Below are 13,488 nucleotides of genomic sequence, written 5' to 3'. Positions count from 1 at the left end.
TGCAGTAGTTTGACAACAAAATCATTGAATATGCAAATCTATGATGCAATTGATCATATCATAATGTAGTCCAATAGTGTGGCTTATTTGTAATACTTGTAATTAAATGTTTACAGAGAACCAAATGTCATTAAACGATATCGCTGGCGATGCCGTGTAACGACAAAGTGTATTCATGATGGTAAATGTGTATTTTGTGACGCGCGTAAAGTGCAGCAGGTTGAAGAGGTCTGATCCAGCATCTCTACGCCCTTCAGTTATGCTTATTAAATACCATTATGGAAATGGTTTGGGTCTGCTTTGCTCACAACTACTGCTGTGCAACAAAACATTTCAACTGCAGGCTTTGTTGGTCACATGAAGCCGAAGTGGACCTCATCCCTGCTCTCAGCATTATCCAAAATATTGGAACAAAAGGAGCACTCAGCTGATTGAATATGACCATGACATCTCTGAAAGGACAATAAGCAGAACGATAGCAGAGGTGTTTCCCAACAAACATCTGTGAGGGAAACATCCAAACCGGATAACATGATATGTTTGTGTGTTGCTGCCCTCTGCTGTTCAAACGGAGTGCTCACTGCAATGGGTACTTTTATTACCTTCGCATTGAAAATGCGGAAGGTTATGTTTTGATCGCCGTGTATTTATTTATTTATTTGTATGCGTGTTACTCGCATAACAAAACAAAAATTAAACCGAATCGCATGAAATTTGGTGGGATGATTGGTTATTATCCGGGGACCATTTGATTAGATTTTGGGATCAATCGGGTCAAAGGTCAAGGTCATGAAAAGGTCAAAATATTCTTTTTACCATAGCGCGGTCAATTTTTATCCAATTGGCATGCAACTAATGCCAAAATGTTCATAATGCAATGCCCGATCTTGTGATATGCGAAGGTATGCGCTCTACCGAGGGCACGTTCTAGTTTAATTAATCTATTTAGCTGTGGTTAACGAAATAGCCACAGCTGTTCCCATAACGAATGCTTCTTTTGTCCGATCCACAGTCTGAAACTCTTCAGGTTATGATAATTCAAATGTTAAGAACCAGATCTGCAAATCGGTACGAGAATGTGTTGACTTTTTGCCAGATAAATGACAAATTATTGCCTTCGCATTCTGCGGAAGGTTATGTTTTGATCGCTGTGTATTTATTTATTTGTATGTGTGTGTGTTTATGTGTTATTCGCATAACTCAAAAAGTATTAAACCGAATCGCATGAAATTTGGTGGGATGATTGGTTATTATCCGGGGACCATTTGATTCGATTTTGGGATCAATCGGGTCAAAGGTCAAGGTCATGAAAAGGTACCAAAAAAGTGGCTGCGGCGAAGGTATGCGCTCTACCGAGGGCCCGTTCTAGTTTTATTTAATCAATAGCCAGTAGCAAGAGTGCAGCAGTATTGTAAACAATGGACCTAATTTAATCCTGTAAATAACAAAACTTCCAAATAATACAATTATAACTGCCTACCTGACACTTTAGAATGTTAAATAAGCAGACGTCAAGGCTACCGTGACTTAATCTACAACGGTTCTGATTAAATAAGTTTAGAGATGGGTAAACCCGGTTACTAAATACCAGACACCAGAATGTATGTGATCATTGGATCAACAACCTTATTGTCAGGGTTCATGCATGTTGACCGACGGGTTTCCAGGACTTTAAACCAAACTTCCATGACCAAACATTTTGTAAAATCTCAGGTGTATACACCAGTGTACCGAACAGAATAAATATGTATATAAATGTGTATTCTTTTAATCAAACTGCGTAAAGTAACATGAGTATTAAAATTGTTCCATGACTTCTCCAAAAGGTTTGGGATTTAGGACTTTTCCCAGGCATAAACACATTTTAATTCCATGACTTTCCCAGGTTTTCCATGATTGTATGAACCTTATTCTGTACACTGATGACTTTATACTCTATTTACAATGTTCCAGTCCTGAGACCATCGTGATTTGGACGGTGTCTGCTGGATGAACCTTATTCTGTTTGGTGTGGTCATCTCCTCACAAATGCTGCATAAAACTGTTAAATGAGCCAGAAACTGCCTGAATATTCTGCGTCGTTAACGGTAAATAGTGTGAATATACACTACCGTTCAAAAGTTTGGGATCACCCAGACAATTTCGTGTCTTCCATGAAAAATCACACTTTTATTTATCAAATGAATATAAAATATAGTCAAGACATTGACAGTTAGAAATAGATTAATATTTGAAATATTAATTTTGTTCTACAAACTTCAAGCTCAAAGGAAGGCCAGTTGTATAGCTTATATCACCAGCATAACTGTTTTCAGCTGTGCTAGCATAATTGCACGGGTTTTCTAATCAGACATTAGTCTTCTAAGGCGATTAGCAAACACAATGTACCATTAGAACACTGGAGTGATAGTTGATGGAAATGGGCCTCTATACACCTATGGAGATATTTCATTAGAAACCAGACACTTCCACCTAGAATAGTCATTTACCACATTAACAATGTAGAGTGTATTTCTGATTAATTTAATGTTATCTTTATTGAAAAAACTGTGCTTTTCTTTGAGAATAAAGTCATTTCTAAGTGATCCCAAACTTTTGAACGGTAGTGTATCATTTGGCTTTTCCGCCCCAGCTCCAGACTTCCTGATCTTCCTAAATAACAGGTCTGAGTCTCAGTGTGTGTCTTCAAATCCGAATCAATCGAGTGAGTCACAGTTCACGGCGCATATTTGAAATAATTTATTCAATATTCATATATATGATAATATAATGCTTCATGATCAGCATATAAAATATGTACAGAGCCAAGGATTAGTAAAAATGACAGATCCTGCTGGGAAAGTATGTGCTTGTATTGTAGAAGGCGGTAATATCTGAGCAACTTCCAAGAGGATGTATTCATTGAACAATCATTGAGCCCGGGTATCTATATTCCAGATGTGCAGGTGCTAGTAGACGAGTGGCACAGCTGGAAGTCCAAATGGTGCTCCGAGATTAAGAAAGGCTGCAGTTGGACGATTTGGACTCTCTCGCCTAAACAGAGAAGAAAAAACACACATTTCAGAAACCAATTCAAAATGTATGAAAGGAAAATCAGTCTTCTGCCAATGAAGAAAGTTAAACGGCGTCTGTCTGTCAGTTGTTGTCTGTCTGTTGTCCGGTCTCTGTATGTCTTCACTGGCTGGTCGGCCGTTTACTCCACCTGCGTGTCTTCTCTTGTCGTTCACCTGTTTGCAGTTATATATCACATTTAGTCTGTATGCTTTTACATTGCATCTCTGACATTATGTTTTTATTCTGTCCATTTTAACATTGTTCTCCCTTATTTTATTTGCTTTATCTGTAGATTGTATTTGTAATCTTATGTTTTTAGGTTTGTTCTTAACATCAGCAACATTGGGACTACAGATAAAAAATAGCCTCTTGGCTAACTCTGGCACATTTACTGCAATGTTTTTATCAATGTGCACTGTCCCTTATTAAATAAACCATTTTTTTTTTTAAAGATAAAAAAAAAAAAAAAAGGTGATGGATTGCCATGACAACAGTGTACCTCTGTTTCTGTGAGCATGCTACCGACGCCTAAGCTTTCCGGGTACCTGTTGTCTCTGCTGCTGATGGCGGCACTCTTCTTCGCTGGCAGCGAGCGCCTGAGCGAGCGCCTGGTCCTCCTGCTCCTGAGGGCTGGGGCACAAACAGAGAGCCTAAGAACCCCAGGCGCCGAGAACAAAGTTGAGCCCTGTGACATTTATTTAGGACGCGGCCTCGTTCGTACAGAAGATTCAAGTGACGACGAAGTGCAACGCAAGAATCAAACGTCAACTGTTCTGGAGCCTTGAAATCGGATCACGAATAAGAGAGCTCGTAAGCTAGTGGGACTACAGATGAAAAATAGCCTCTTGGCCAACTGGCACATTTACTGAAATGTTTTTATTAATGTGCGCTGTCCCTTATTAAATAAACCCAGTAATAATAATTTTTTAAAAAGTGACAAAAAGGAGCCTTGTATTGATATGATGGTATCTGAACATCAGCTGTGAGCTACTGTTGTTTAAATTAAACTACGTTGATGCAAAGCTCTCTTGACAGTGAATGCGAGTCTTCTGCATATTTTTTTTTTAAAGCTACTTTTATAAAAATGATAACAAATGTGGCCGACTTATTAGCGTTTGAATGTATTGTCTTGTGTTTTACTTGAGTAACTTTTAAGGTGTACTTCATGATTTATTGGGATTTGACTCGTTCGCTGGATGACCATCTGTTTTTCTAATTTCCTTGTCAATCAATCCTTATACACTGCAAAAAATAGATATAATGTGAAAAAGTTTTATTTTTCTGTAATGCAATAAAAAAAAAAAAAAATCATGCATTCTTCTTTCATCATTACACAACTGAAATATTGCAAAGCCTTTTTTCTTTTAATATTTGCTGATTGGCTTACAGCTTAAGAAAACTCTAAAATCCTATCTCATATAATTTTAATATTTCCTCAGACCAAGTAAAAAAAAAGATTTATAACAGCTGAGTGTTTGTCAAGGCTCAGGAAACCCTTGCAGGTGTTTCGAGTTAATTAGACAATTCAAGTGATTTGTTTAATACCCTACTAGTATACTTTTTCATGATATTCTAATATTTAGAGATAGGATATTTGAGTTTTCTTAAGCTGTAAGCCATAATCAGCAATAAATCAGAATAAAAGGCTTGCAATATTTCAGTTGATTTGTAATGAATCCAGAATGCATGACATTTTTGTTTTTTTAATTGCATTACAGAAAATAAAGAACTTCATCACAATATTCTAATTTTCTGAGACAGTCCTGTAATTTACTTTTTATTTTCAGAATAAACATTGATATTCTGGACCCTATTGCACGGTTTAAGTTAGATTCATTCACTTGCACCTCCCTGCTGTCATCAGGGTTCTTACACATGTTGACCAATGCATTTCCAGGACTTTTCCAGGACTTTAAACCAAATTTCCATGACCAAACTGAAATCTCGGTATACACATGAACAATTTTGAACATTTTGCGTATTGAGAGCGTACGCCGACTTATATTTTGAGCGTCTTTCTTTAAAAAACACATCAATTATTTTAAACTCTGCGGAAATGAACATGTGATTATAACACATTTCCATGACTTTTCCAAAACTTTTATGATTTACGTTTATTCCGTGACTTTTCCAGGCCTGGAAATGACCATTTTAAAATTCCATGACTTTTCCAGGTTTTCCATGACCGTACGGACCCTGTTGTCATACACTTCCACTGTTTTAAGATGGTCGGACGTTAAACGCTCCACTCGGCGGCAGCGTGCTGACTTTGAGGATCTGATAACGGGATGCATCTGGGTTTTGAGGGACGTTTACTCACGTAAGGGCCGGCTGAGCCGTTGGTCTCGAATCGGCCAAAGACATCTCCAGGGCCTTTTGCAAAGCCTGCTCCTCCGTCTGCAATGACAGCGCAATCGTTTTCAGCATTTCATTTCCCTTGCGTCTGGGGAATCATTTCATCAGGTGGCTGCGCATTAAAGAAGGCCCATACCATGCCGGCCTGAAAGGATGCTGATGGTGGCAACACATTCTGTGCTGCTACGGAAGTAGGAATCTGCTGCGTGGTGCTGAGGGGAAGTACATTTTATTTTTCAGCATCCATTTGAAAAATGATTAGGCTCACTATTTTCTCTGCATTGCTTTAAAAAGTGTAAAATCGCTTACCCAGAGCCATGTCCTCTGCTGTTGGCACTGACGCCATTAGAGAAGGATCTTGAGTTTCTTGAACCTGATGCTGATGATGATGATGAGGTGGTGGAGGAAGCACCTTGGGCCCTCATTAAAGCAGAATGTCTACCACAACAAAAAGCAAGTAATTCTTAATGTAATATTCAGATGAAGCGACAGCATTATCTGAAGATGTACTGAGACTGTACCCACCCAGATTTGGACACAGGTTTCCCATCAGTCTTACAATCGTGGTCTAGTGGGTGCCGGTGCTTAAGACAGTAATTGGAATGACACTGGTCACAGGTCACTCGCATCATTTCCTTCTGCTTACAGCCTCCTTGAGAACATCTATTTGTGAAAATCTGGAGAGAGAAAAATCTTTCTATTAATCTTAGATTCAAACTCTATTTTAGAAGGTGAAACGCCCGTGTTTTATATTAACCTTTCTTTTTCTCTGCGCAGGGTCCGATTTGCAATCCCGATCAATGTGTTCACCGACTTTAATGTCGGGCATCTCTCCCCTCTTGACGGGAATGGGGATGTCACACAAAGGACATACTGGGACCTGGATGTCCTAATGGGAAAAATAAATACAATCGTTTAAAAAAATTAAAAAAAGAGTAACATAGGAATATATAACTGTCACTACTGCTGCAAGCGCTCACCTTTCACAATATTAAGTTAGACCAGGGGTCGGGAACCTATGGCTCGGGAGCCATATATGGCTCTTCCGGTGACGGCATATGGCTCCCAGACAATTTTGAGTTGAAAAAAAAATTCTCTATCGCACCAGATTACAGCGGAAGTAATTTAAGGTCGTTTTCTTAAAGAGCACATCTTTGTTTTATTAAACTAAACGTCTGTTATTGGTCGTCTCGACAGCAGCATGTCATTCTGTCTCTACGTGTCGCGTTAACACTTCTCGGCTCGCCGTCTCGCGGGCCGCAGAGCTCCGATGCCGGCGTGTAGCATCATGCAGCACCAGAAGTCGCATTAAAATCATACGTTAAAAATACTATATGGCTCTCAATTAAATATATTTAGAAATATTTGGCTTTTATGGCTCTCCCAGTCAAAAAGGTTCCTGACCCCTGAATTAGACGATTCAGGACAGATGCAAGATATGCCTATGTTGGGTTTCATTGAGGGAGGAAGCTTACAGCAATCAAGTTTATGGAAGTGGGATTTAATTAGACATAAATATATATAGTATTGCTTTATGATAACAACCTAAAGTAACAGCGTATAATGGACAATTTCATAGCCTGTAGATATGACAAACATAACATTTATGGTACATAAATTGCTCTGTGCTGCAAACAGTCAGATTACCTTCTGGTAGGACGACATGCATTTGTGAGTTGCATAGGTGATGTGGTCCTTGCAGAAGATCTCTTTACAGGCATCACATCGCATTGGAAGAAAATCTGCAACGAATTTTTTTTAAATGTCATGTTGAAATTAGGTTTAAAAGAATAAACGAGACGGGCCATCGTTTGGGGACTCACCTAAACGTGTGCAGGTTTTCTCGGAGCAGTGCTCTCCCAAATCCGGAAGCTCCATCTCGAGCCGAAACGTCGAAATCTCAACAATCTGAAGAAGAAGGAATGGAAAAGTTGTTTTTGTTTTTCCACACAAGGCCGACTAATGTCTCGTCTTCCGTTCTGACTGTGTGCACACTGGGTGGTGTCTGTGTTTGCTAAACAGACGTTAGCTGTGCCACTGCATTGCCATTTGTTATTGTTATCCATTAAGCTAACGCAATAAAGTATCGCGTAAAGACGGCGCATCGTGCAACGTTATTAACAAAATGCGTTTGTCCTTCGATGTAATGCTGTTTTTTGGCTTTCAAACGTTGTTTTAGTTTCGAAAAACGGACAAACTTTTTTTATGAATCCCTTTAAAAGAGGTTGCTATCTAGCTAACTAGCTAGGCTACGCTAGCTTGGTTACATAACCGCCCACACAGATTAACGTTATCTCTGCTAAACTATTAGCGTAGCTACAAGCAACGTGACAACGCAAATACTTCTTACTGGGACCAAAGCCTCATAAGACGACGTTTTCAAACCGCCATCAGTGACATTTGTTAACAACAACCTGCTAGCAGATCGCGTGAGTGTTCATCAGTAAGCTGTTTTCAACGTTAACTGTAACGTTTACTCGCTGACGTTAATCTAAACTGTAATTAATTTGTTTTACTCACCAAAATGTCGGTCTGTTGTGTTTATAGTCCGGAGGCAACGAGCTCCAGTCTTCCCGGTGGCTCCCGGTGGGTTTCTTCCTCCTTGACAGCCGTGTAAGCGCCGCTGCCCGCTGAGCTGTCTGTTTTCATCCAGTTTTTTGTTGTTGTCACGCTGGCTCCTCCCACAAGACTGACGTCACCTGACGTCACCTGACGTCAGGAATACGGCCGTTGGAAATGACTGGCGAAGTCTGGAAAGATCTGGAAGTCAAGTCGAGAAAAGTCTGGAAAGATCGGAGAGACTTGTTTTTTCCATCTTTAACCCTCCTGTTACCTTCAAATTTACTAACATCTTTTACCCCTTTTGGACCACAGCAATTAAAACCTCCAGAAAATGATTAGAATTAATATTGTTTCCCAAGTTTAAGTAGCAGGTACTTTATGTTTGTTTGTTGACTCCCTAAACAGCCCTTTAAATAAATAATAAAGTTGATATTTCTTATATTTTTTGCACAGTGAAAAAGAGCCTGGGGTCAAATTGAACCCAAAGAACACCGATGCGTACAAGTTGTGTACAGGACAGTGAAAACATATCATCATGTGAATTTCATGTTTTCCCAGTTGTCCCCAATAAATTAGGAAAAGTCGTGAAATATGAAGCAAAAATAATAAGAATGAATCATTTTTTTAGAGACGTCAAACATTGAATGGGGTCAAATTTACCCCAAAGGTAACAGGAGGGTTAATCTTTTTGTTGTCGCTACTGTGATTTACTTAAGATCGCAAACCACGTTTCTGGCTGATGATTTTATATATTCTATATCCTCGCTGCCATGTCTTCTCAATTTAGCAAATTACTTTAGCATACAAAGAATTACAGGCAGTACAACTCATGTGTGTGGGTGTAGGATATTGAGTGTTGGCTGCCCTCGTCTGGTCAAAGTGGAGAGTTGCAACACATTAAATTAGTCAAATCATCGTTAACGTGCATAATTATGATAACTATGACTTGGAGTCTAATTGTTTGCAAGTCATTCACCTCCAACATGTTTATTAGCTTCACCGATGCAGATGAAAATCAATGACTGGGTTAATGAGCTTTGCTGAAGTGCAGAACTATATTTAATTCATTAGCAGCAGCACTCTTATATCATCTTTAAACATGTGCAAGCTCCGGTCAAGCCATCAGGACATTTAAGAGATTCCCCACACAAAATAATAATTTTTTAAAAAACGTAACACTCTACTTTAGCGTTTTCCAAATACATGATCGAATGTGTTTGTGAAGACACATCTACTTGCAGGTTATATATCTTTTTAACTTTCATTGCTAAATTGAATAAATATGTACTATACAGTCATGTTTGTAAACTTACAGAGAGCAATCCAAAGCTAAATTAAACTAAAAATCACGAGTTGTAGCAAAATGTAATTCCAATTTGACTTTACTTGAAAGTTTAAGTTGAACTTAGGTTTTTAAGTTGAACCACATTGATTTTTATTCGTGTGAGGTTCCCCTTAATAGGGCAGCGAGACATGGTTATAAGTGGGTATCTGCAGGAGCTCATGGTCTCCTGCTGCTTTATTTAAATTGTTTTAGGAGGAAACTCTTCTCATTGAACTATCATTTGTGCGAGTGTTGCATTGTGGGAGATACTTGACATTTTGTGTTGGAGTTCAGGAATGTTCTAAAACTAGAAAAACTTCACGGCATTTTAATTGCTGTTTTCAGTCTGTTTTGATATCGTCCGTCCTCGGTTTATTTACTACCGTCTAGGTAAGGTGTTGAGGAAAGTGTTTGACCTCCAGAAGATGACCTTCCTTAAGTCCCGGGCCCCTGTTTAGATACCAGGTCTGGAGGACGGACAGCTTTCATGGGAAATTCTTTTGATATTCCTATAAATTGATTTGAAGTTAAACTTCGTGAGATCTTCTTGCTATTAGACCGAGCCTGCGTGCTACCTCCTCAGATAAACTCTCCCACGATGCACCTGCATCCGTCATTGTGACCCCAGCCAGTGCATTATTTCCCGGATTACAGAATTAAACTTTTAATAACTTTATATTCTTTTCTACAGTATGATTATTGATGAACTGTACCACAATGAGTCCTGCAGAGTTGCGATACATGGCTCTTTAATTTTCCACATATATATTTTTTTTGTCAAATATTTATAGCGTTGGAATGTAATTGACTTCATTTTTATATTTAGTTGTATTTATTATTTTAAACCGCTTTAACTGCATCCTAACCCTCTTCTTTCTTGTACTGCAGTAACATCTGAATTTCTCCTCGGGGCATCAATATAATATCTGATCTGGAATATGCAAACCAGTTAAAGGGTTGATTTAGACTTAATAGGAGTTATAATAAATTCAATCTTTTAAGCCTGGAAATATAAGGATCACTCTAGCGGGTCGACCGCAGCTCTGATGAACTGTTCAATGACGATTTGGCAAGCCAGATAGAAAAATAGTAATGTGCTCTCAATCTTTTAAAATATTAAACCACCAAAGAGTCTTTGAAAAAGCCTAAAGTAATTTTCAACATTCATGAAAATGTGTGTTACTCCGCGTTATTAAAAAGTGAGATAGAGCCGTATAATTCCAATATCACAATTTGACATCAATTTTCTTTTCTTTTTTCAACTCGAGTCCAATCATCCAATCTTTTGACACTTTACCGAGATAAGTCTTAAAGTAGGTTCTTGCCCTCGAGTTTGGACTGCTCTCTGAGGTGAGCGAGTATAATGGTGTGAAATCGGCCCCGCCATTGTTTTAAATGGGATAAATCTCTTGCAAAATGATGGTTTAATATGTAATATATTTACTAGAGCAGCGAACTTGAGGCTGAGTGTCTTTGACCAGCTGATGGCAGATTCCTCCACAAGATGAATAAGAACCCAAAGAAATGACTTACAACACTATAAACACAGTTTTTTACTTTTAATTGCCACTTCATGGTAAAAATATTAAAATTCTCTTTTAATTTGTTCACATTTAAATCTCACCATAACACGAAAACGTCAACACAGCATACAGTAACCAGGTATTACAATGACGACAGTCTATATTTAATGTATTTCAATGCATACTAATGTATAATAAGCCTCAGTAGACTGAATGGATATTTGTTTAATAATTCAAATTGGCTGAATGAATATTGCATTCATTCAAATATGGTATATGTTTTTATATTGCTTTTAAATATAATATACAGTGTATATAAAATGACTATTTAAAGAGGGCGGTCATGACCATTTCAGTGTTGCCATCACTCTTCTGCATATTTCAGCTCCTCAGGAGTCGCTTTATTGTGGAGGGATCAATAAAGTGACTGAATGAAACGTCATCAATAAAGAACATATTCCTCCTTTTGAGATGTTTATGCAAAAGTGCATCAGCAGGAACAGGCAGAGGCAACACCTGCCTCATTAGCTGCCAACGCCGCGTCCAGATGGCAGCGCTCTGAGAACACCTGGCCCTCCACCCGCTTCAGTTGTTGTTCAGGATGCATGTTATAGATTATCAGTCGTACCAGAGGATCACCGAAGCGCTCGGCAGCGCAGGTGAATCTTTTCTAGAAAGCGTTTCATTCTCGGGCGCTAGTGCACTTCAGTCGACGTCCCTGTAAGTGTGCCGTGTTAACCAAAAGGCTGGAATACTTATACCTGTTCATCCACTTGTGCTCTTCCGGAGGAAGGAAGGAGGAAACAGAAATCATCTTCATTTTTAAATCCAAGATTGAACATTATGAATGACCTCCAATGCAGACTTTATTGTAAAGTATTATTACTTTTAAGGAAATGTCAGTCCAGTTAAACTAATGTCGACTCATTGTGACCAACATCTCTTTGAATGTTTGATAGTTTAAATTATTTTGGACCTGTATGTGCTCTCTGCACTTTGCATGATGTGTTTCTCCCAGAAAAAAATAGTATTTATTTTTAATTTAATTTTAACGGTGGGACAATAGTGGAAAGTTAGAATGCAGACTTTATTGTAAAGTATTATTACTTGTGCTCTTCCGGAGGAAGGAAGGAGGAAACAGAAATCATCTTCATTTTTAAATCCAAGATTGAACATTACAAAATGAATGACCTCCAATGCAGACTTTAATGTAAAGTATTATTACTTTTAAGGAAATGTCATTCCAGTTAAACTAATGTCAGCTCATTATGACCACAATCTCTTTGAGTGTTTGATAATTTGAATTATTTTGGACCTGTATGTGCTCTCTGCACTTTGCATGATGTGTTTCTCCGAGGAAAATGTACCATTTATTTTTAATTTAATTTAAACTGTGGGACAATAGTGGAAAGTTAGAATGTTTTGCTTGTACGCTTCATTGATTGCTGTGGGGAAATCAGGAGGTCAGAGGTCAATGACAGAGGTCATAGGTTACCAGAGGTCGCACTCTGGTTGCGCCAGCACCTTGCCACGTGTTAGTGGGTCCTGACGTGCATCCCTCTTTGTTTGTGCCACGGCACGTAGAATAAACGCTGTATGCCAAACGGCCGCTAGAGGGCGCCACAGGTCTGTTTATTCACACTCGAAGCCGCTCCCTTGAGGTCTCGGTTGGAAGAAGAGGTCAAGGAGGCCTAAAAGGTCTTAGAGGCGGCCATGTTTATAAGAACGACTCATAACAAGATGCGGGGTGACGCTGTGAATGTGACAGGGAAGTGAACCACGTGACAACATGTTCTTTTGGGAAGAGGCACACGTCTCTGAAAGTTTCCATAACTCCAATGTGTCGGTTTTGGGGGGGGGGGGGGGATTTTGAAAGACGCCTCGTCTCGTTCCGCTGCAGCTCGACAGCAGATGGCCGGGCGGCAGAGTACGGCCACCACTCAACGTCGAGGGACCGCGAGCTCTCCTGCCATCACTTTCCAAAAGTTGGCTGCAGTCTGAATAAACCGCACGCGCCATCAGCAACTCGTTGGTATATTTGAGGATGATCATAAATAGCTCCGTTTTTCTGCAGGCCTCGTCTCAACTTTCTTTGTTACTTGGGTTTAGTTTCCAAAAGTTTATTGGTGCAAACGTGTTGTGGAAGTTGTGTTGAGTGCAGATCCTGATGATGATAATGGAGTGTATGTATTACACATCTCTCTCAGGCAACTGTAATGGAGAGTTAGAAACGTAAAGTATTTCTTATGAACCTATATGGAGTCATGAAGCAGCTATATGTGAGCTATAATAACGAGACACCCACAGTGACAGGCAGACGATATGCCTAATGCACCTTCATATTTTCACCCATCCAGAAGCATTTGGGTTTACATGGAGGATGTTTCCCTCTTTTTTTGTATTCCTGTAGAGTTGAATTATTGTATTGAAGTTGAATAATAAGCACTGAGTCAAAAAGCACACCCTTCATCTGCGGAGCTGTAATTAACGGGGGGCAAAATACAGGCGGTGGCGAAGGGAGAGGGGTGGGGGAGGGGGGGAGAAAAAAATGCAAATTATCCTGCACAAAGGCTCCTCGCAAATTGGCGTCACCATTTCTCAAATTATATCATTACTATATTTTGAAAATGTTAATCTGTTGAGCGGATTTCCCGGGGGAGTTGAGTAAAT

General features: G+C 39.2%; 1 protein-coding gene across 1 annotated transcript; it reads right to left on the bottom strand.

Moving 5' to 3' along the window:
• Positions 1 to 2,715: 2,715 nt before the first annotated feature.
• Positions 2,716 to 8,039, bottom strand: zfand2a (zinc finger, AN1-type domain 2A). The gene is made up of 10 exons (XM_056406860.1): positions 7,930 to 8,039; positions 7,233 to 7,317; positions 7,057 to 7,151; positions 6,167 to 6,298; positions 5,935 to 6,086; positions 5,719 to 5,847; positions 5,546 to 5,621; positions 5,375 to 5,451; positions 3,600 to 3,684; positions 2,716 to 3,033 (listed from the first exon to the last, which is right to left on the bottom strand). The coding sequence occupies exons 2-10, from the start codon at positions 7,285 to 7,287 to the stop codon at positions 2,995 to 2,997; spliced, it is 840 nt and encodes a 279-aa protein (XP_056262835.1). The 5' UTR covers positions 7,288 to 7,317; positions 7,930 to 8,039; the 3' UTR covers positions 2,716 to 2,994.
• Positions 8,040 to 13,488: the final 5,449 nt, after the last annotated feature.

Source organism: Pseudoliparis swirei, chromosome 23 (genome assembly GCF_029220125.1).
Source record: "Pseudoliparis swirei isolate HS2019 ecotype Mariana Trench chromosome 23, NWPU_hadal_v1, whole genome shotgun sequence".
NCBI classification, from domain to species: Eukaryota; Metazoa; Chordata; class Actinopteri; order Perciformes; family Liparidae; genus Pseudoliparis; species Pseudoliparis swirei.
This window is presented reverse-complemented; position numbering and strand designations above follow the sequence as displayed.

Coding starts and splice junctions, on each gene's coding strand:
- zfand2a (XM_056406860.1), bottom strand. CDS start 7,287: ATGGAGCTTCCGGATTTGGGAGAGCACTGCTCCGAGAAAACCTGCACA. Junction 7,152..7,232: donor GAAAACCTGCACACGTTTAG/GTGAGTCCCCAA, acceptor AATTCGTTGCAG/ATTTTCTTCCAATGCGATGT. Junction 5,452..5,545: donor CATCCTTTCAGGCCGGCATG/GTATGGGCCTTC, acceptor CTGTCATTGCAG/ACGGAGGAGCAGGCTTTGCA.